The sequence below is a fragment of the Coloeus monedula genome (assembly GCF_965178545.1).
Source record: "Coloeus monedula genome assembly, chromosome: 21".
In the NCBI taxonomy this organism is placed as follows: Eukaryota; Metazoa; Chordata; class Aves; order Passeriformes; family Corvidae; genus Coloeus; species Coloeus monedula.
The window spans coordinates 10,396,544-10,416,034 of record NC_138801.1 but is presented as its reverse complement, the minus strand read 5'-3'; the positions used below and the strand labels follow the sequence as shown (position 1 = coordinate 10,416,034).

At 60.3% G+C, this 19,491-nt stretch overlaps 3 protein-coding genes across 6 annotated transcripts in view; 2 read left to right on the top strand and 1 right to left on the bottom strand.

The window, feature by feature from the left end:
* Nucleotides 1-3,435: 3,435 nt before the first annotated feature.
* RNF224 (ring finger protein 224) lies at nucleotides 3,436-3,942 on the top strand (the record flags this gene model as incomplete). The annotated part of the gene is made up of 1 exon (XM_082295166.1): nucleotides 3,436-3,942. The coding sequence occupies one exon, from the start codon at nucleotides 3,436-3,438 to the stop codon at nucleotides 3,940-3,942; it is 507 nt and encodes a 168-aa protein (XP_082151292.1).
* Nucleotides 3,943-7,089: 3,147 nt separating this feature from the next.
* On the top strand, nucleotides 7,090-8,260 carry LRRC26 (leucine rich repeat containing 26; the record flags this gene model as incomplete). The annotated part of the gene is made up of 2 exons (XM_082295495.1): nucleotides 7,090-7,633; nucleotides 8,001-8,260. 2 exons carry the CDS (start codon nucleotides 7,090-7,092, stop codon nucleotides 8,258-8,260), a joined length of 804 nt encoding a protein of 267 aa, XP_082151621.1.
* Nucleotides 8,261-10,767: 2,507 nt separating this feature from the next.
* The window catches only part of GRIN1 (glutamate ionotropic receptor NMDA type subunit 1), a gene marked incomplete at both ends in the record, with an annotated part of 36,371 nt that continues 27,647 nt past the window's right edge, over nucleotides 10,768-19,491 (bottom strand). For 2 of the 4 annotated variants that reach the window (XM_082295157.1, XM_082295158.1), the window contains one exon: nucleotides 10,768-10,836. In XM_082295157.1, coding sequence (XP_082151283.1) covers nucleotides 10,768-10,836 — 69 coding nt within the window. Of the gene's footprint in view, nucleotides 10,837-13,804; nucleotides 14,009-16,805; nucleotides 16,917-19,491 lie in introns of those variants that run through there. The other 2 variants (XM_082295156.1, XM_082295155.1) reach the window with 2 other exon arrangements.

The window sequence follows — 19,491 nt, the reverse complement described above, 5'->3', positions numbered from 1 at the left end:
CTCAGCCCAGCCCTGCCAAGCTGGGTGACTGTCCTGTCTGGAAAGACTTCATGAGTCTTTGGGAGAGGCTGAGGAAGGGCCTGGCAAAGGGAAGTTCCTGGCTGGGCCAGCTGGGTGGGCTTTGGGGCTGGCTGTGACCATCCCAGCAGTCCATCAGCAGTGGGAGCCCACCATGGCTTGGTATTTGCCATTGCTTGGAGCCCACCTGCACTGAGACCCCACAAGCATTGGATGCCCAGCATTGCCTGGATGCCACCACGCTGAGATCCCACTGAAAGCCCACAGCCCCTGGGAGCCCATCAAGAGCCTGCCACTGCCTGGAAGCCCACCACTCTTGAAATCCCACTCCCCTGGGACATGGGGTGGGGTGGCAGTGGCTTGGCAGAGGTTTGGCCCTGTCAGTTTGCCCCCCCCGTCCGGACCCCCTGCCTGGCCCAGCTCCCAGGGCGGTGGGTGGCCGGGGGCGTGCGGCTCGCAGGGGGGGCTGGCAGGGACACAGCCCAGGCTGCCCGCTGCACAAGGAGCTCTCTTGTTCTCCCTGCCCAGACCGCGGCAGCGGGGACGGGCAGATCCACCCCGTGTTTGCTTTGGTGTCCCCGCCGCCAGCCCTGCCCTGTCGCGGGGCGCCCGCGGTGTGGCGGGGCAGGGGACACGTCAGCACCGGAGCCCGCAGGGCGGGGGCTGCCCCGGGCCCTGCCGTGCTCTGCGGGACGCCGCGGCCTGGGGACGGAGAACGGTCCCCAGGGCTGTGCGGTGCCGCGGCAGCGGCCGGTGCGAGCGGGGGCTCGGGCAGGGCAGGGCGTAGCATGTGCCGTGTGTCACCGCTGCCCTTCGCTCTGCCCAGCCCCGCGGCGATGGCAAACACGGCGGGAGCGGCCGGGCACAGCCTGCCAGCCAGCCGGGCAATGATTAAACTGGAGCGGCAGGAGAGGGGGGGTGAGCAGCGGAGGGTGGGGGCTGCCCCAGACTGCGGCAGGGCTCTGGTGACCCGGGCAGCTGCGTGCGGAGGCCCAGGGGTGCTCCCCGGGCGTGTTCATCTCCCCAAGGTGCCCAGGGGTGCGGAGGGCTGTGCTGGATGACCGCCACCTCCTGCCTCTGGAGCGCGGGTGGCGGTGCAGGGCTCCGGCTCATCCCGCTCAGACCTTTGCTCTCCCTGAGGGTGCCGCTCCCCGCCCCGCGGTGCCGAAGGTCCCTGCAGCGCCCGGGGATGAGCCCTGGGAACAGGAAAACGCGTTTCCCATCCACGTGTGTCGCTGCTGATTGCAGGCCTGCCTTCCCTGAGGGGAGACCTTATCGCTCCACACAGCTCCCTGAAAGGAGTTGGAGTGAGGTGTAGGTTGGTCTCTGTTCCCAAGTAACAGGACGAGAGGAAACGGCCTCAGGCTGTGCCAGGGGAGGTTTAGGCTGGATATTAGGGAAAAACTTTTCACTGAAAGGGTTGTAAAGCACAGGCTGCCCAGGGCCGTGGAGGAGTCACCATCCCTGAAAGTGTTCAAACAATGTGGCATGTGGCACCTGGGGACGCGGGTTAGTGGTGAACATGGTGGTGGTGCTGAGTTGACATCGGACTTGATAATTTTAAAGATATTTTCCAACTTTAGCGATTCCATGACTCCCTATTCCTGGATCCAGGTGGGATTTTGGCAGGGCTCATGGTACCCTTGGTGTCAGCATGGCAGATGCACAGCCCCTGTCACCAAGGGCTCCCCTGCCCCAAACCCTGCCTGCGCTGAGCTGGGGTGCCCAGCGATGGAGGAGGCAGCACGGGAGAGCTCCGCCTGCTCCCGCCTGCAGTGGGAGCTGCTGCCCTCTCCTGCTCCATGCAGGAATGCTGCCGGCTGTCCTGGCCGTCCTGCCCTGCCTCCAGCATGGGATTTTCTCCTCCAGGAGCCCGGGTCCAGGATCTGTCCCCCTACCACACTCCCCTCTTCAGTCTGCAGCACCCTCCATGCCAGGCTGGGACATTGCTACTGGGCCACGGGCAGCTGCGGGGACAGAGTCTGGCACCTTCCTGGCGCTGTCACCTCCCCTGGGTCATGCACTGCCATGAACCTTGCAGGTGTCCCCGCGGCACGCTGGGGTGCCCCCAGCCTGATGCTGAGCATTGGTAACTCAGGCCCCAAGGCCAGAGCCCGCAGCCTCACGGGGAAGGGCAGGGGCAGGTCACGGACACGTCACCTCCAGGCTCCAGGTGGGAGCACCATCCCACGCGTGGGCACTGCCAGCCCAGACCGGGCCAGAGCCCCGGTGTCCCTGCAGCAGTCCCAGCCCTGCCACCCCACCGTGCCCTCCCGCTCCTGTCACAGCCGTCCCCGCAGCCCGGACCACCTGGGGATGTGTGGCTGGAGCGCGACGGGGTGTCTGCTGGCTGACGTCTGCCCAAATGTCCTCGGCTGTGAAAGGCTGCCCAGAACGTGGAAGATTCTGCTGCTGCCCAGGTCCGGATGACGTCCAAGCCCTCTGCCCACGGTGGAGCCCAGACCTCCTCGGCCTCACAGGGACGGCTCCTTCTGTTAATGAAGCACAGGCTGATGGTTAATGACCGTTCCTGGGCTTCGATTTCAGAGGTCTTTGTTACCCAGGTGCTTGTAACCCAATCTGCCGGGCTTGGCTTCCCTGCAGCAGATCCAATAGCACCTGTCCCTGAAAGGTGAGCCCCTGCCCACTACCACCGGCAGCCACAGGGACCTGGCTGGGGAGCTGCTGGCAGCTCAGCTCCCCGATGCTCCCCACAGGACTGCCACAGCCCCCCGGGACAGCACAGCTCTTCTGCCACCAACCCTGAGGCCCTGGGCAGCATCTTGGGACAGGTAGGGATGGGGGAATTGGGAGGAGGGGAGGACGGGGGTACCTGTGTGCACCAAAACACTCGAGGTCACCTAAGGAGAGGGAACAGAGTCTTGGTGGCCTTCAGGAGAAGTTCATAAATGTGCTGGTGGGTACCAGACCCTACCTGAGAGGAGGGTGGACCCCCTCAGACCCCTCCCCACGAGCCTTTATGCCCAGCCCCTGCTGCCCACAGCTGTGCCAGCCCAGCCCGGGGCTGGGGAGGAGCAGGGCTGTGCCACTGCCTGGTCCCCAGGTGCTGTTCCTGGCCCACCCAGCCACCTCACCCCGTGTTCCTCCCAGTCCCAGGCCACACCCTGAGCAGGCTGCTGGGGTCTGGCCAGAGCTCCCACTGGGAAAAACACATCTCCCATAGATACAGGGATAACCCACTGCAGTGGCAGCATCCTGCTCTTCCAGGCCGGGCTGGTCCTGGGGCGGGCAGACAGGGATGTCGGGCAGGACAGGGATGTCGGGCAGGGATCCTGCTGCTCCTGGGAACCACCGCTTGGACTGCTCCCCCTCTCTCCCGCATGTCGGGTGCGCTCGGAGGTGACATCCCACCCCTGTGGGCCACGGCCTGACGCTCCCTCTCGCCCCCTCCCCAGCATGTCCCAGGCCGGTGGCAGCCCCCGGGCAGAGGATGCGGGGCCGTGTGTCGGGGCGCACTCGCGCACCCCGAGCCGGGGCAGCCAGCGCGTCGAGTGCATCATCTGCTACTCCTCCTACGACCTGGGCGTGCGGCTGCCGCGGCGCCTCTACTGCGGCCACACCTTCTGCCAGGCCTGCCTGAAGCGCCTGGACGCCGTCACCAACGAGCAGCGCTGGATCCCCTGCCCGCAGTGCCGCCAGAACACGCCCACGCCGCGCGGCGGGGTCACCATGCTCGACCTCGACCTGGCCACCTTCCTGGCCGTCAAGGCGGACAAGGAGTACCCGCGGGTGGCCGGCAGGTCCCCGCCCACGCTGCCCGCCAAGGGCTCGTGCAAGGAGCAGGCGGTGACCCAGCAGCCGGCGGGGCTGTGCCAAGAGCCGCTGCCCCCGGCGCTGTTCCCCCGGCGCGGCTGCTGCCGGCTGTGCCTGTGCTGCGGGGTGACCGCGGCCTTCGAGAGCTGAGCTGGGGCTGCCAGGGCGGCTGAGGCGCCGGGGACAGCCTGGGGCTGCTTTTGGAGACCTATGCCATGCCTCAGACCCGCGTTTGGACTGCACTGGTGGGGCTGTGCTGGCGGCTTAGGAAGGGCGTCAGCCTGGGCAGGGCTTGCTGTGCATCCTGTCGGGATTTGGGGTGCAGCAGCGGGGGATGAGTAGGCTCCCACCCGCTCATCCTGTCCATCTGCCCTGCTGACTGCTCAGAAACCTGGTCTGGATGTTCCCTGGTCCCTGAGCACGGGCTGGCTCATGCTCTGTTCCCCTGTGCAGCAAGGACAGGGGCACCGAGCGTCCCCCAGGCAGGGGACAGGGGCCTGGCACTGCCGAGGGGAGCGTCCAGCACCTTGAGAGCTCCATGTCTATGAAAGACACTCTGGGCCCTGCTGGGCTGCACATCCTGGTCACGTTTCTTGGCAAGCCTGGGGCTGGCCTGGGGTGGGTGGGGGGAGAAGTGGCCTGCCCTGCCGGACTGCTGTGCTGGGAGTGTTTGCTCTGCTGGCCACTTGCATGAGAAATTTTGGCACTGGGAGAGCAGGACGGTGAAAGTGAGGATGACAGAGCTGTTAGGAAACCTCCAGCTACATTGGTCCGGCGTGGGAAGAGAGCTGATCTCCAGGAAGCTCCTGCTTGGCCTCGTGCTCTGTGGCTCCTGCCAGGTTTGGCCTTTCCTCACTCACAGGCACACACAAGCCCTGCTGCTGTTTCTCCAGCCATTCCCTGCTTCCCCTGCCTGACCCCACACCAGGGTGCAAGGAAAAGAGCCCAGGCAGCTGGTCTGGGTTAACAGGGGCCAAACAGGGGGCACTGGGGTGCACAGGGTGACGCTGGAACAGCTCTTGGGCAGGGCTTGCTGTTGCCTGGGCAGATCTTGCAGTTTTCCTCAGGGCCCATCTTCTGCCTCTGTTTTCCATGCAGTTTATGAGCTCTTGCAATTCCCCAGCACCAGGAACCCCCTCAGGGCTCAGCGGGGACCCCAGCCTGTGCCTCCCTGGGGCTAGCAGGGACCTTGTGTCTCCTGGGCAGTCCTGGTGCTCGGATGTTCCCTGTGCTGGGGGCCAGGGCTGGACTGCACCCAGCCCTGCGCAGAGCTCATGCACAATTCTGCCACTTGGTGTCACCTGCCTTAAAAAAGTCCCAACTGAGATGTTCCCAGAAGAATTAACCTGGTCCCAGGGCAGACAGAATTGTGGTGTGGTTCAGAAATTCCATGTTAGTCCTGCCTTGGTCCTTTAATTACTCGGGAACATGCAAGAAATTAAAGCCTTCGAGGAATGGATAAGAGCTATCACTGAGTCTTAATGCACCTTCCCCTCTATCTCTATTTCTCCCCAAAAACTCAGCGGTGGGTGGTGGGAAGAGTGTGGGAAGGGCCCATCCCTTCCCCAGGCCTGGCTCTGTGCAGCTCTGTGCTCAGCCCAGCACCTCTCGGTCCCAGCTTTCCAACAGTGCTGGGTGACCAAACCCACGGCACCCTGTCCCACACCCCGTGTCCCCTGCATCCTTGCCTCCCCCCAGCACCAGAACAACTCTGGGGGCTTGTCCCTTGATTTGTTCCTCCATGGGTGTCCCCCTGCAGTGGGCAATGCATCTCCTGGGGAGGAAGGGCACTTTGGGACAGGGCTCCCTCAAAATGCAGGCCTCCATCCAGCCTGTGGCTGTGGATGGGATGAGCTGGGGCTGCAGCTCCACATGGCAGCGGTTTTGTGCCCTTGCCCTGGGGCTGGGCTGGGCTGGAGGATTCCTCTGAATTATTTCCAGATGGGGATTAATGCAGCAAACCGAGTTTGCTGCAGGATAGATAAACAAACCAAAGCTCCTCGGGATGCTATTAATAAACCCTCTGCCTGCTGCTTCTGTCCCAGATTTGGGAACATCCTGGCCTTGGCGTGGGGTGCAGCTGTGCCCTGCCTTGCTCCTATCCAGCGCCTTGGCTGTGGGGCAGAGTGACAGGGATTCCTCCGGGACAGTGGCCACAGGGGTCCTGATGGATGTGAGAGGGGACAGTGTCCCTGCTCCAGGCCCCCACTCTGGCTGGAAGTGGGATGAGGTGCTGCCAGCCATGTCGCCTGGTCCCCCAGTCCCCACTGAGCTCTGCCAGGGGCAGTGGCACTGGGAGGTGACATCACTCCTCCCCAGCCCTCAGCGGCCGTGCTTTGAGTGGCTTTGAAGCGGAGCAGGTGTAAACAAGGTGGGGGCAGACTTTGAGCCCCATGGAACTGGCACTGCCATGCTGGGGTGAGAGCAAACCAGTTCGGGGTGGCTGCAGCCCAGCAAAGTCACCTTTGCCATGCTTCTCATGGGGGGGCTCCTGGGTCACCCTCTGTGTGCACACAGACGTGTGTCCCTTCTGGGAAGGAGGAGGGTGGCCCATGAGATCTTGTCCCAGCCCTCCTCACTTTGGCATGGCTGGTGGTCTCCTGCCAGGGGCACACAGGGCTAGGCCAAGGGCTGGGCTCAGCAGGGCAGGCCATGGCTCCCAGCACAGCTCCCCACTGAGGACCCCTGGGCACAGTGTGACAGCACATAAGATGAGGTAAGACCTGCAAATGATATGATTTTGTCCCATTTATGTGTTGTCCCAGTAACCCAGCCACTTTTGGGGGTCCCGGGCCCACACACCCCTCTGTACCTGGCTGTACCACCCCCTTGCTGTGGGGGATGCCCCTGGGGGGGGATGGAGGCTTAGGGATGGACCTGAATTTGCCAATTTCCAGCTCTCCAGCCCGTAGTACACACAAGAAGTTAATCCCAGGCCACGCAGAACTGGCTGCTTACCTGGCTGGAGCGGTGCCTGGTGGAGGGAGGGACATGGGCACGGTTCCACACCTTGCAGGGCAAGCATCATTGCAAAAATATTTGCTGGAAAAAGTGCAGCTCCACCCGGAGGAAAACCGGGTCCGGGAGCAGAGCCCGATGCAGGTTTGCAGCCGGGTGAGCAGGGGAATGAATGCGAGCGGCCGCACGGAGCCGAGCACTGCCCAGCACCGCCAGCCAGCCCCGCCGGGCTCAGCCGGGAGCACGGGGCAGGGCGAGGCGCGGGGCTCTAGGGAACCTGTCCGCGGGGCAATCCCAGCACGGCGGGTCAGGGAGCCCTCTGTGCCTCAGGGGGTGGCCATGGGCTGCCGGAGGGTGCCCGGCCCCGTGCTGGCCCTGCTGCTGCTCCTGTGCCCTCCGCCCTCGCCAGCCTGCCCGGCCGCCTGCCGCTGCGCCCCGGGAGAGGCGGACTGCAGCGAGCGGGGCCTCCGCGAGGTGCCCTGGAGCCTCCCGACCAACACCAGCGCCCTGTGGCTCGGCTACAACTTCATCACCGTGCTGGGGCCGCGCTCCTTCCCTGCGCTGCCGGGGCTGCGGCTGCTCAGCCTGGCCCACAACCGCCTGGAGCTGATCCACGGCCAGGCGCTGCTGGGGCTCGGGGCGCTGCAGGAGCTGGACCTCAGCCACAACCTCCTCACGGTGCTGACCCCCGAGACCTTCCTGCCCCTCACCAGCCTGGCCACGCTCAACCTGGGCAGCAACAGGCTGGGGGAGCTGGAGCCTGGGGTGCTGGGCGCCTTGCCTCAGCTCCGAGCCCTTCTGCTGCAGGACAACCCCTGGGTGTGCAGCTGCGGCATCCTGCCCCTCTGGCGCTGGCTCAGCCACAACAGGGAGAAAGTGCGAGGTGAGTGCCCAGAGGGCTGTGTCCCTAAGCCCCTGCCTGCTCCACGCTGGCTGGTCACCCTGCCAGGGTTGAGGCAGGACCCAGCACCCTGGCTGTCAGCTGGATGAGGGCTTGGGTGGTCAGTGCCCTGGGGGTGAGGTTCCCCAGAACCTGTCCCCATCCCATCCCATCCCATCCCACTCAGGTGAGTCCTGAACCTCACAGTCCTCCTTCTTCGTATCCTGACACGGGTGATCTTGGTGACCCTGGCCCCTGACCTCCTGCCCTGGTGCCATCTGTCCCACACCAACCTGCCATCCCCCCTGTCCTTGGCACCTGCCTTTCCCAGCTGCCATGTGTGCCCTCCAGCATGGCTTTTCTCTTCCAGAGAAGAGTTTGCTCCTGTGCAGAGTTCCGGAGCAGCTGAACAAGTATCCGATCATGGCCTTTGGGGATGAGTCCTTCAGGCAATGCCAGGGGACCTCGCTGTCCTCCCAGCAGTACATCACCTTCTTCATCATTGGACCCTTCTCCTTCATCGCCAGCATCTTCTTCTGCACCTTCATGGGGTCCCTCATAGTGTTCTACCACAGCCTGCGCCGGGAATCCCACTGCTGGAGGAGACCCCGCATCTGCAGGGTGCACTGAGGCAGCTCAGCCAGGCTCTGCCCTGGGCAGGCTGTGCTCCATCCGTGCCCGTCTCCAGGTGCCTGCACCCACCCGTTGTAAACACACCCCTGTGGACCATGAGAGGAAGTTCTGCTCCTGGAATCGCTTCGGATTTCCTCAGAGTCCCCCAAGGTGGTGCCAAGCTGCCTCTGCCAGGGGGGAGCAGCCTCTGGATCAGCTCCCTGCAGGGCATGGGCTGACCACAGGTGCTCTCAGTGTTTTGGGAGGCTCCCCAAGGCCATCCTCAGATCTGCATATCCCCTTCCTGGGGGCATCCAGGTGATCCTTCTCCCCTTGTCCTGCCCCCTGTGCTGCCCAGGCCCCTCAGGGTGTATTTAGGATGCCCCAGATGCTTCACTGTGCCTTTAGGTGCAGCCTGGGAGCCCCTGTGTGCATCCCAGGACTCACCATATTCCTCTTGGTGCCTTTCAGGCCACCTCAGGAGTCACCATTTACCTTTTGGTGTAGCCCAGGAGCCTCTCTGTGCCTCTGTTCCCAAAGGCTGGCCTCACTGGCCAGGCCCCACATTGGCCCCCAGGGGATGGGGAGCCCAGCAGTGGCAGGGGACTGTGTTCCCCAGGATGGAGGTGGGACAGGGCCAGCTGCCATGGTGCTGGTGTTGGGACAGTTCCAGACTGTCCCCATCCCCTCGCTGCAAGGCCTGTGCCCCACTCTGGCTGTCCCCTGGGTGTCCCCGAATGGGGATGCCCTTTCCCTCCCAGTCTCTCCTACAGCCCCTGGCCTTTCTCCCTGCTGGTTTCTCCATCCCTTCCTGTCCCTCCACTGTTTGCAGACCCTGCAGCAGGGCTGGGTGAGGCTCTGATTCACCACAGGGCTCCCTGCCAGCTTTGCCAGAAGGCAGAGACAGAAAGAGGCACACAGCTCTGGAATAAACCACTTCATGATCCAGTCTAGACTTTACTGAGCTCTTGCAAAAACTCGGTATTAATGTAACATTGACGTATAAAGTAGAATGGGTCCGATTTCTCAGCTGGAGCTAGATGAACTTGATGGAGCCACAGCAGTCGGTGGGACGATGCTCCCAGACCTCAGCTGCCATGTGAGAACCCTGCCGCGGGGGCAGCCTGGGGCAGGGAGAAGGCAGTTCGTGCCGCTGGGGCTCGGTACCACGTTGCAGGTGGGTGTTCCATGTTGGCAGGAGACGGGATGTGATGCTGCCCGTGCCCGTGCAGTGCTGCTCATCCCCAGCCGGGCTGTGCCAGACGCTGCCCCGGTGCCCAGTCCCCGCCCCGCTGTCGGAGCCCCCGGAGAGGGCGCTCAGGGTGGGCGTGTGGGCTCGAGGGGAGGAAGGTGCGGGGAGGGACAGCGTCAGCCTGGCTCGTTCGGTTCCCTTCTCCGAACTGGGATCTGCTTTCCACGTCTCCAGGTTCAGGCAGATGCAGCGCCGTGAGCTGGGGCTTCGGGGCTGCCGCGGGAGCTGCTGGCAAGCTTGGACTGCAGGTGAGGGTGGCAGGGGAGCCGCCACCGCTGGCCGTGGTGCCCCCACAGTGCAGACAGGCTGGGAGGCCGCTGCAGCACCGCAGCCAGCCGTGACCAGCCAGCAGCATCTCTCCTTGCATTGCTGGTGCTGAGGCAGTGTGGAGCTGGGGTAGAGGTCAGTGCAACCATCCAGAGCCATTTCCCGTGGAGAATTCCTGGCCAGGAGAGCTGCTGTGTGAGTGCTACATGCTGGCCGTGGCCAGGTCCTGGGGATGTCTTCTGTGCAGGAGAGGTGGGAGCCGGGATCTTGGCTGCTGGCACTCCAGGGCTCCGGAGCACCGGGATTAGCACAGGGGCGAGGGCTGCAGGGCGGGAGCTCTCCTGCTGCAGCCGGACCACGGACAGTGACTGAGTCACAGCCACGGGCCGATGGGAGGGAAGGGAATTGGGTCCGTCCCCTGCAAGGAGCAGAGCACACATCTTCCAGCCGCTGCGCAGACGTGAGGGTCACTCGGCACAGCAGGGACGTGTGCCCAACCTGCCGCACCAGGAGCTGGCTGCTCCAGCTGCTCAGAATCGTGGGCACGTCGCTGGAGCCCTCCAGGTGGTGGGAGACATGGAGCACATGTCCGAGGGGCTGTGTGTGCTTAGAAGGCTGCAGCCTGCGAGGTTGAGCACGTGTTTGTGGTCTGGCACCAGCTCTTCCCTGCTACCGTGGGAGAGCAGGCACCGTGTGCCTTCCGCAGTCCTTTCCCCTTGCACGGAGCCAGTCAGTGGCAATTCTGATTATCGTGGCACTGTTTGGAAGCAATAATCTCTGTACAGTGAAGTCCAAACCTTGTCCTGGTCCTGCCGTGCTTGCTGGGGCACGAGCATGGCAGCAGGCCTAGGAAGGGAGGGAGATATACAATGGAGTCACTGTGTATGGATGAAGGATGCTTTCCTCCCATCTCACCCGGAAGAACCCATCAGTGTCCCTTGAAAGGCAGTCCTGGCTGTGCCTTCCTACTGTGTTGGGCAAGGACTGATGGCCCTCGGGGAGAAGGTCACACCACAGTGCTGACTGAGGGGTCGGAGAGGTTGAGCTGGCCAGTGATGTCGGTGGGGTGATACTGCTGCAACACACAAATAGACAGACAAGGAGAAAGAAGTGTTAGGCAGCTCTGGCACTTGTCCCCGCTGCTACTCATATCCCATGCATCCCTACAGGATATCTCTTGGGGGTGATGCAACGCCCCGAAAGCTGCTGCTGGCTGAGGTCCCCTTCCCAGTGCCATCCACGCTTGTGCAGAGGTCATTGCAGACACTCTCCAAGCACCCTGGAGCTGGGCAGAGGGGACACCAGGAGCGTGGTGCAGCTTCTGCGGTGCGTGGCTGCCACGTCACCCGCTGAGCCAGGCCCTCTCTGCTCTGGGAGGGCTACAAAACAAAGCCTGTGACTCATCAGCCCAGCCCACGCCTGAACCTGTGTTTGGAGGGTCTGGCTGGGTTTTGGCACCTCTCTGGTGCCAGATCAAGCTGTGCTTTGAGGCCAGGGCATTTCACCTCCTTGCTTGAATGACCCTGCCGTGACTGTCCTTTCATGCAGGTGAGATGTGTGGTGTGGCTGACTCGTGATAAAGTGTGGCGTTGATTGCTAATGTGAAAATACAGCCTGTGTTGGGGATGTGGCCTGGATTTAGGGTTCGGAGCTCCTTGCGGATGGGGGGGGATTGGCATGGGAGAGACCATGGGAGAGCCCTCCCCTGCAGCAGTCCCATCAGCAAGTGGGGGGGAGAGCAGAAATTCCCATCAGTGGGCAAGAAAATAAAAGTCCTTCCTCCCCAGGCAGGAATTTACAGCTGGGCAGTTATTTCCTCCCTTCCTCCTTCCATTCTCCCTTCCTTTCCCAGCTCCTCTCCTAACTCCAAACCTGACCTGGAAGCCCTGTCCAGCCCTGCTGTGGGAGCAGGTGGTCCGGAGCATCTTGCGCTGCTCTCTGGGGTCCTGATCTGGTGCTGGGGCAGGAAAGGGTCCCTGTGGGTCTCATGTACTGCAGCACGGACCCTCTCCAGTGACATCTTCCCAGCCCTTGCACCGCCCTGCCCAGGAGGGCCCATGTTTTGAGGGGCTCCGGGGGGGCTCCTCAGTGACGGATTCACCCGCCCTGCTTTGGTCGATGGTGGCCGTGGCCTCCGCGGCGCTGCCGGCAGCTCTGGCACTGTGGCTACCCTGTGTGCTGCGCACCCTGCCTCCTGCCAGGCCAGGGCTGGGGTCCCCCGAGCCTTGCTTGGGGTCCTTGGGGCTGCCCTGCCCAGCCCAGCTTCGTGCTTCCCCGGGACCCCTGGGTGGGAGCTGCTGGGGCAGGGCCGGGAGCCAGCGTGCTCCTGCCTCTCCGGTGCCATGCTGGGGATGTGCTGACACCCAGGGAGCCTCTCATGGGGTCATTCTGCCACTCAGGGCACTGGCTAAGATTCCAATGGAGCCTCTGGGAATTCCTGGCCATGGCCTTGCTTTGCTAAGGGGCAACAGCTCGGCCATCACCCGTCGGCACAGAGAGCAGCCGAGGCCATCCTGGTGTCACTCTGCCGCCCTTGGGGGGAGCTTTTTGTGGCTATTCATCAGCCCACCAAAAAACACCCCTCTCTCCCAAAATCGGGTGCAGCCACCCCCTCCTGGTGAAAAATTTGGGTTCCGGCTAAATGCAATGTTTCCGTGGCAGAGCTGCCGGGAGGTGCGTGCTCATGGGATGGGGCTTGACTCCCGCAGCAAGGAGGTGACTGGGAAAGGGGAGAGGCTGGTGACTCACTGGTGGAGGAGAAGGAGGAACTGGAGATACAAAAATGAATGGGTAGAAGAAAGGTCCTTTGGTAAACATCCTGCCTGATGCGAGGGGGGTGGAAGAAGCAGAGTGTGCCTGTGTGTGTGTGTGTGCCTTGGTGCACGTGTGGCTGCTGTGGTGGTGTAGCAGGGCAGGCTGGGGCCTTCTGGCCTCTCTGCACAGCTCTTGGGGTGGGAAACGCTAAAACAACCAAGCGAAATGGGCAATCTGGCCAGAAAAATTAAAATACAAGAGCATGGCTTTTGATTTGAAAGCATATCTCCTCCAATCACAGAGTTATCACAGGGTAACATTCTCATTTACTTTTTTTTTTTTTTGTGTAAAGTTCATGCATGCAATTTTTAATACTAAAAATTAAAATTAAAATAAAAAAGGAAAAGGAAAAAAAAGCAAGAAAACGGTCATATCAAAACTATGTTAAAGTAGGACTAATGCTAGAAGCACATATCAGTAATTTAGGGTAAATTATGTTACAGGGATGGTGCAATAATCCCCAAACCAAACATTATAAAGCCAAGAAATTAATCAATATTAACTGTAGAAGAGACTCAAACATGTTAAGGTATGGAAGTGAAGTGAAGGCACCAAAAACTTTAAATGACAACCAGGAAGAAAATATAGACAAGGACTTAATGTCTTTAAAAATGACTTCAACCTAACTGGGCTCATATGGTAGTCCCTGGCTGGTGGAAGATTTTCTGGAAGAATTTTGGTTTGTTGTTGTGTTGGTTTTTTTTTTTTTTTCAATTAAAAATTAGGATTCCAGCTAAATGTGATCTTGCTGTAGAAAATATCAACTTCCCTTTAGGCAAAAAAAAAAAAAAGAATAAAAAGAAAAAAAAAAAGTTGTCTTTGACCTACTTTTGGTTCTTTTGGGCCAAAAACTAGGCTCTTTCTCAGCCAAGAAGCGTTTGGCTTTGGGACAGCTGATCCTTCACTGAAAAGGTGACCTTTTCCAGGAAGCCCCTCGGTTCTCGCCCAGCTCTGGCACCATCCCCACGGCCGCGGGGCTCCAGCGCCGCCAGCGCCGGCCCTGGCGGGGCGGTGCCGTGGGACGTGTGTCAGCTGTGCCTGGGGCTGGCAGTGTGGCTCTGCGGGGGCTGGCGATGCGGGGGGCTAAGGGACCTGTGCACCTCGATACGTGTCTGTACGCAATGTGCCGGCTCGGAGGTGTCTGTGTGGTTTATGCGTCTCACATGGCGTCTGTGGGGTTGCAGTATCGTGGGTGGCTGCGATGGATGGACACGTCAGCTCTGCCAGTGCTACTCGAGTTGCAGGAGCTGCCTATGGGGAACACATGCATCTCCTCCTGGGGCGGTGGGGATGATGTGCCGCGGAGAGGCTGTGCAGCTCGGGTGATGGTGGGCGCTAGGACGTTCAGAGTGGGGTGGAAGCTTCCCAGGGCTGTCTTGGCTCCATGGTGCCAGCCTGTCTCTCTGGCACTCCTGAGGGACCATTCTGCAGGGCTGCAGAGCAGAATCCATTTTTAAAACTCCCGACAACGGAAAGGAAAGAAGCAAGGCCACCAGGTCTGCGTCTTTCGCTCGCTAGCCAGGAGAGCCCGTGGGGCTGGGGTCAGCCTGGCCTTCCAGCCCCATGGGCTCTCCAGCCTTGCCCATCTAAGACCTGGTGTGGGCCCGCGGCTCTGCTGAGCATCATGAAAAAGAGCACCTCGCTGCTTTCTCGTCTTTACAAGGACCCCAGGCAACGTGCCCCAGCATGCTACGGACTCGTGGGGCCTTCCAGCAGGAGGGCATTGGGGTCTCTGAGCCAGGGCTGCTGCATGGAAGTGGAGGTCACCAAGCACAGGCTGTGACATGAGCTGGTGGCAGCACCCCGCTCCCGCTGGCTGCTCAGCCCGCAGAGCGACCAGCAGGTCTGCCCAACATCACCACAAAGCTCGCTCCACCACGGACCTCCTGCAATAGCTGCTAGCCTCCAAGTTGGCCACGTTGTCTTGAATGTTCACCCCATTGGCCTGCTCTAGACCCAGCTAGCCCAGTCCCTGGGGAACGTGTCGTGGGACCCTGGCCATGGCACCCCATGGGAGGCAGAGTGCTGTGACCAGAGCAGCGGGGAATAACTGGCCACGCAGCTGCCCCCAAAGTGGGGACCCTCTTCTGGCATGAGAGGGGTCATCTCCCTCCACAACTTGCCCATGAACAATGTACTGGTAAGAGCATGACCAGGACCCAAACATGGGGAGCCCTGTGTTGTGCTGGACCCCAGTGGGTGTGGGAAGGGGAGAGAACAGCTCCATTGCCCATCCATGGGACCTGTGGGGCAAGTGGGGCCTGGACCTAGTCAGGTCCGGGCTTTGGGGTGCTCCTGGCATGGGGCAGAGAGGGCTGTGGGCTGGTTGGTGTAGGATGGGTGCCGCACCATGGAGCAGGATCAGGACCAGGATGCTTCCCTGAAGAAGGAGCAATGTGGGAGGTACTGGGGTGCCACACACCAGCTGCCCCGTTTTTCCTGGGTTCTCCCCCTCTCCTCTGCCCACCGGTGGCACTGGTTCCCCCAGGTGCCCAGGGCTCCATCATGATTCTGCTCTCCCAGGACAGCACCCCTTGGTTTCCTACTCGTGGAACGCGTCAAACACAACAGAACATGGGGGTCTACTCAGGGACACTCAGATCTTTCTGCGAATTTTTCTCCCCTCTTTTTTCTGTGCATTCCACTTGTCCCTCCTCCTCCTCCTCCTCCTCACTCTTGCACCACCCCCTGCACCACCCACCCCATCTCTGCCTCCTCTGCCCCCGTCATGGCTCAGGCCACAAAGACACAACCTGTGACCTCCCTGCAGAGCTGCTCAGGGGGTGCAGCAGTGGGGAGAGGGGACCCCAGACATGGGACATCACTGGGACGCGGTGGCACCCAGGGAGCACAGAAGCAGCACAGGAGATGACAGGGATGCCCGTCTTCCCCGTGGGGCACGGAGGATGAGTGGGAACAGTGTGGGTGTCCCCCCCATGACTTCCAGGCTTCGAGGTGACAGTGAGAGGAGCACTTTGTGTGAGATGGTGGCAGTCAAGCCCGGCTGAGGGCTCAGCTGTCCCCAGGGCCACGTTCCAGGGGTGCTCCAGGAGCTTCTTGGTATGGAGCCTGCGCTGGTGTCAAAGGCAGCCTCCTGCATTCTCACACAGAGCCGTGGCCCCGAGACCCCTGCGATACCACATGCTGTCCCCGAGGCGCCCAAGCTGCGGCTGGGGACGGGCCACCCCGCCACGGGGGGCCACATCTCCCCCGCTGCCACCGTCCCCCCGTCCCCGCCGCGCCTCGGGCAGCCTGGCGGGGACCTGCTCTGAGCAACCCCGGGCACAAACCCGCCGGTCGCCCCGGGGAGGGGATTTTGGCAAGCCCGTCGCGCCAGGAGGTCGGGCAGCAAAACGCAGCTGGCGCTGCCACACGAGACAACAGAGTAGCCACAGTGCAGAGTGTCATACAACAGACGGCGACATGCAGAGGGACACGGCTCAGTCCGACAGACCAACAGCCCAACCTGACGCTGAGGTGTCTGAAGCTCCAGCACGAGCAGACACATTTGCACATTTGGAAACAGCTGGCTTTAGAGGCAGCAATTTGGAAATTTTCTCTGGTTATGTGAAAGCAGCGGAAAACACAAGTTTGAACCAAGGCTGGGTCTTTAACAACCTCCGCTTTGGAGCCTTTTCATCTCTTTTCTAGAGCTGCATTACTGCTGACGATAACCAGAGACAGCTGTCACTCCTGTGCGAGGACTATTCCGAATGCTAATTGTCACAAACAAAAATCACATGTAGAGAGTGTGACACGCATGGCTCTTGGTGAGGTGACACGGTGCCCAAATTAAATCGGGGTGATTGTTTTTAGGCATACAATGACAAACAGGTACAGGAACACTTAGGAACAGAAAAAAAAGAAAAAAAGATAAAGAAAAAATGTCATCATTTTCAAGAGGTCAGCACCGGTAAGGTGAGCGAAGCACAGAGAGGAACATCAGAAATCATCCAGGCAAAAAGAAAACAAAAAAACAAAACAAAAACTCGGTTGCATCTCCCAACTCATCACAGGACTCCAAGCCACCTCCTGCCTGCCCTCCAGGATCCCAGCATCCTTTCAGGTACACGGGATGACTGACTCACTGACTGACTGACTGACTGGTGACGAACATGAGCTATGCATGTACACTGGCAGCTTCGGGATGGGTGTGTGGCAGTCGATGGGATGGCAGAAGAGAGAAAGAGAGAGAAAGAGAGAGGGCAGAATTGTTCTTCTTCCTCTTACCGTATCCTTGGAGGACCTACGTCTCTTGAAGCTGGAGGCCAGGGTGGAGGTGATGGACCTAAAAGTGGCTTTCTTTTTAGGGTCAGGTTCTGCTCTACCACTTTTTCTATCCTAAAATGAATATGTATAAGTAATTAGATCTCTAGTGTGTTGTTGGAAACTCTAAATCTATTTGAATACTGCCCCGTGTCATGGCCTTCATTTAGGTGAGAAAGCTACTGGAGGTGTTCTGCCACTCCCAGTCCTCCAAGGGCCTCCGTGACCCACGGCTACGGCACAGCCACCACACTGCTACAGCTACGGGGGGCCGGCCTCGCGTCCGGAGCGCTGGGAACCCCTCTGGGAGGTAGCCCCGCTCTCCTGGTGTCTGCAGCCAGGCCGGCACAGCTGACCTCGCTTCCTGGGGATGCTCTGCCTGGCGCCCTGCCCCTCGCTTCCGCCGCTAGCCTGGCTGGACCGAGACGTGAGATGCTGCACCTACACTAAAAAAAAAAGTGCTCAGGGCCTTTTCTGAGGCTGAATCCTAGTGCCACAAGAGAGAGAGAGGACTGCATTGAAAGAGAAGTCATTGTATGAATATTCTGTAAAAAAAATGTGTTCAAAAATTCAAATGATGCAGTTGTGCAAAGCCGAACGTGGTTGTTGGTGGTGGTTTGGTTTGTTTTCCAAAGTAAAACAGGCTAAAAAACAAAAAGGAAACTGGAAGAAAAAGAAAAGTAAAAAAAAAAAAAAAAATACAAAGGAAAAGAAAGGGAGGAAGCAAAGCGTTAGTGCCATGATGTCGTCGGGTCGGGATGAACTCAAAGAGAAACAGAACTGAAAAATGTAGGCGTTGGAGTTAGCGAGTCGGACCTGGTTGGCGCAGGCTGGGAGCACCAGCCGCCATGGTGCGGGGGCCGCAGGCCGGGGGGCCCGGCCACGCTCGGCGCCGGGCGCTGGCAACGAGTCCTCCCCAATTGCTTTCGTGCCAATGAGTGTGACCTTTCCGACGGGGGACGCAGTGACCAGGTCTGGCTCTGCTACCGCACGGGGGTAACCAAAATGTATCCCGCTGGTGCGTAGAGCATGCTCGGGGATACATTTGCTCCTCCTTCTCAGTTCTCTCTTTTGCGGACATGCACAAACGGAAAGGAAAGCAAGATGAATGGAATGAAATGTCTTTTTCTTCCATGGCATCTCAGGAAATAGCCATGGCAAAACTGTGATCCCAAAAACCATTATTTTTGTTTGTTTGTTTTAACAAATAAATCTTTCCACTTGCCTACCTTCTAGCAATGTACCAGATACTAGTGCTCTGACGTTTCCTCCTGTGGAAAAGTCTTACAATGTCAAACGGCTCTTTACCATGAGGCTGTTTACCCCCACAGGGCAGCATGCTTTGCTCACAGTCCCACAGACTCTGCCCAAGGACCCAGTGCAGTATTTTCTAGAAGGTTGGCAAGTGAAAAATGGCAGTGCGACTAGTGTGCTCTGTCCCAGCAGCCTTAACCCCCTCGGTGCTGCTGCTTTTTGGAAGCAAAGGAAAAAAAAAAGGAAAAAAAGGAAAAAAAAATTGAGAAATGGCTTTTCCGAGACTCTTTCCGGTGAACTGAACCCAGCGAGCTCAGGATACAGCAGCCCGGCCTCGTGCTCCCCTCGCTGCTCCACCCGGGCAGTCCCCCCGCAGCCCCAGCCAGCGCTGCTCCCCGGGGCCCCGGCCGGGCTCCTCGCGGGGTCCCCGAGCCTCCTTCTCTCTCTTTCCTGCGCTGGCTCTGCTCTGAGCAGCAGTGTCCTTTAGTCACCTAAAGGAGCTCTTGCTCTCTGAACGCCGCTGTGCTTCTCCAAGGGAAAAACCAGCCCGGGCAACTCAGACAGAGCCTCCAGCTGCCCTACACTGGGGTCAGGGGCACTGTGGGGCTCAGCCCCAAAAGCAGCAGGGCAAAGGAAGTGTGAGGCTGGTGCCCATGGCTCAGTGTCACTACCAGGCACCTCTGACCCTCCTGGGCTTCCCTGCCTGAGCGGCACAGAGATGTTCCAGGAACAGGAGAAGCCTGGGAGAGCAACAGCCCCATGGAAGAAGCCCGAGGGAGCCTTGGCACTGACAGGGACCGGCACTGCTGGCTCTTGTGTGGGGGAATGTCCTTGTCTCCAAAGGACAAGAGCACGCACCACCTCTTTTGGGAGTCGGCCCTGGGTATGGCAAGGGCTGCCGCGCTGTTGGGGAGCAGGCAGGGAAGGGGAGGTGATGGAAACTATCCCTGGAGCGTTCCTCCACCTGAGCACCGGGCAGGGATGGTCAGTGGCAGCGGGCTGAGCCTCCCATCTGCTGGTGAGCGCGGCCAGAGCCGGGCAGCAGGGCAGAACCTGCCAAGGAGCTGTGCTGGCACTGCTGCTCAGCCAGGGCAAGGTGTGGCTCCGGCACGTGGTCCCCAGCAGAGCGAAGTCCCCATCCCGAGCTCCACTGGGGGCGTTTGGGCCAGGCCTCTGCCCTGTTGGAACTGTGCTGGGACAGACAGCATCGGCAGCTCCCGGGGACAAGGCAGGGACGAGGCAGGGACGAGGCAGGGACACTCCCCTACAGCTTAACAGGCACCCAGTAACGCCCAGCTGGAGCTGCTGGGGTGGGGTGGGGTGGGGGACAGAGGGCCCCATGCTAATCCACAGCTCTGCATTCACTGCTTTGGTGAAGGAATGGAAAACGCACCTG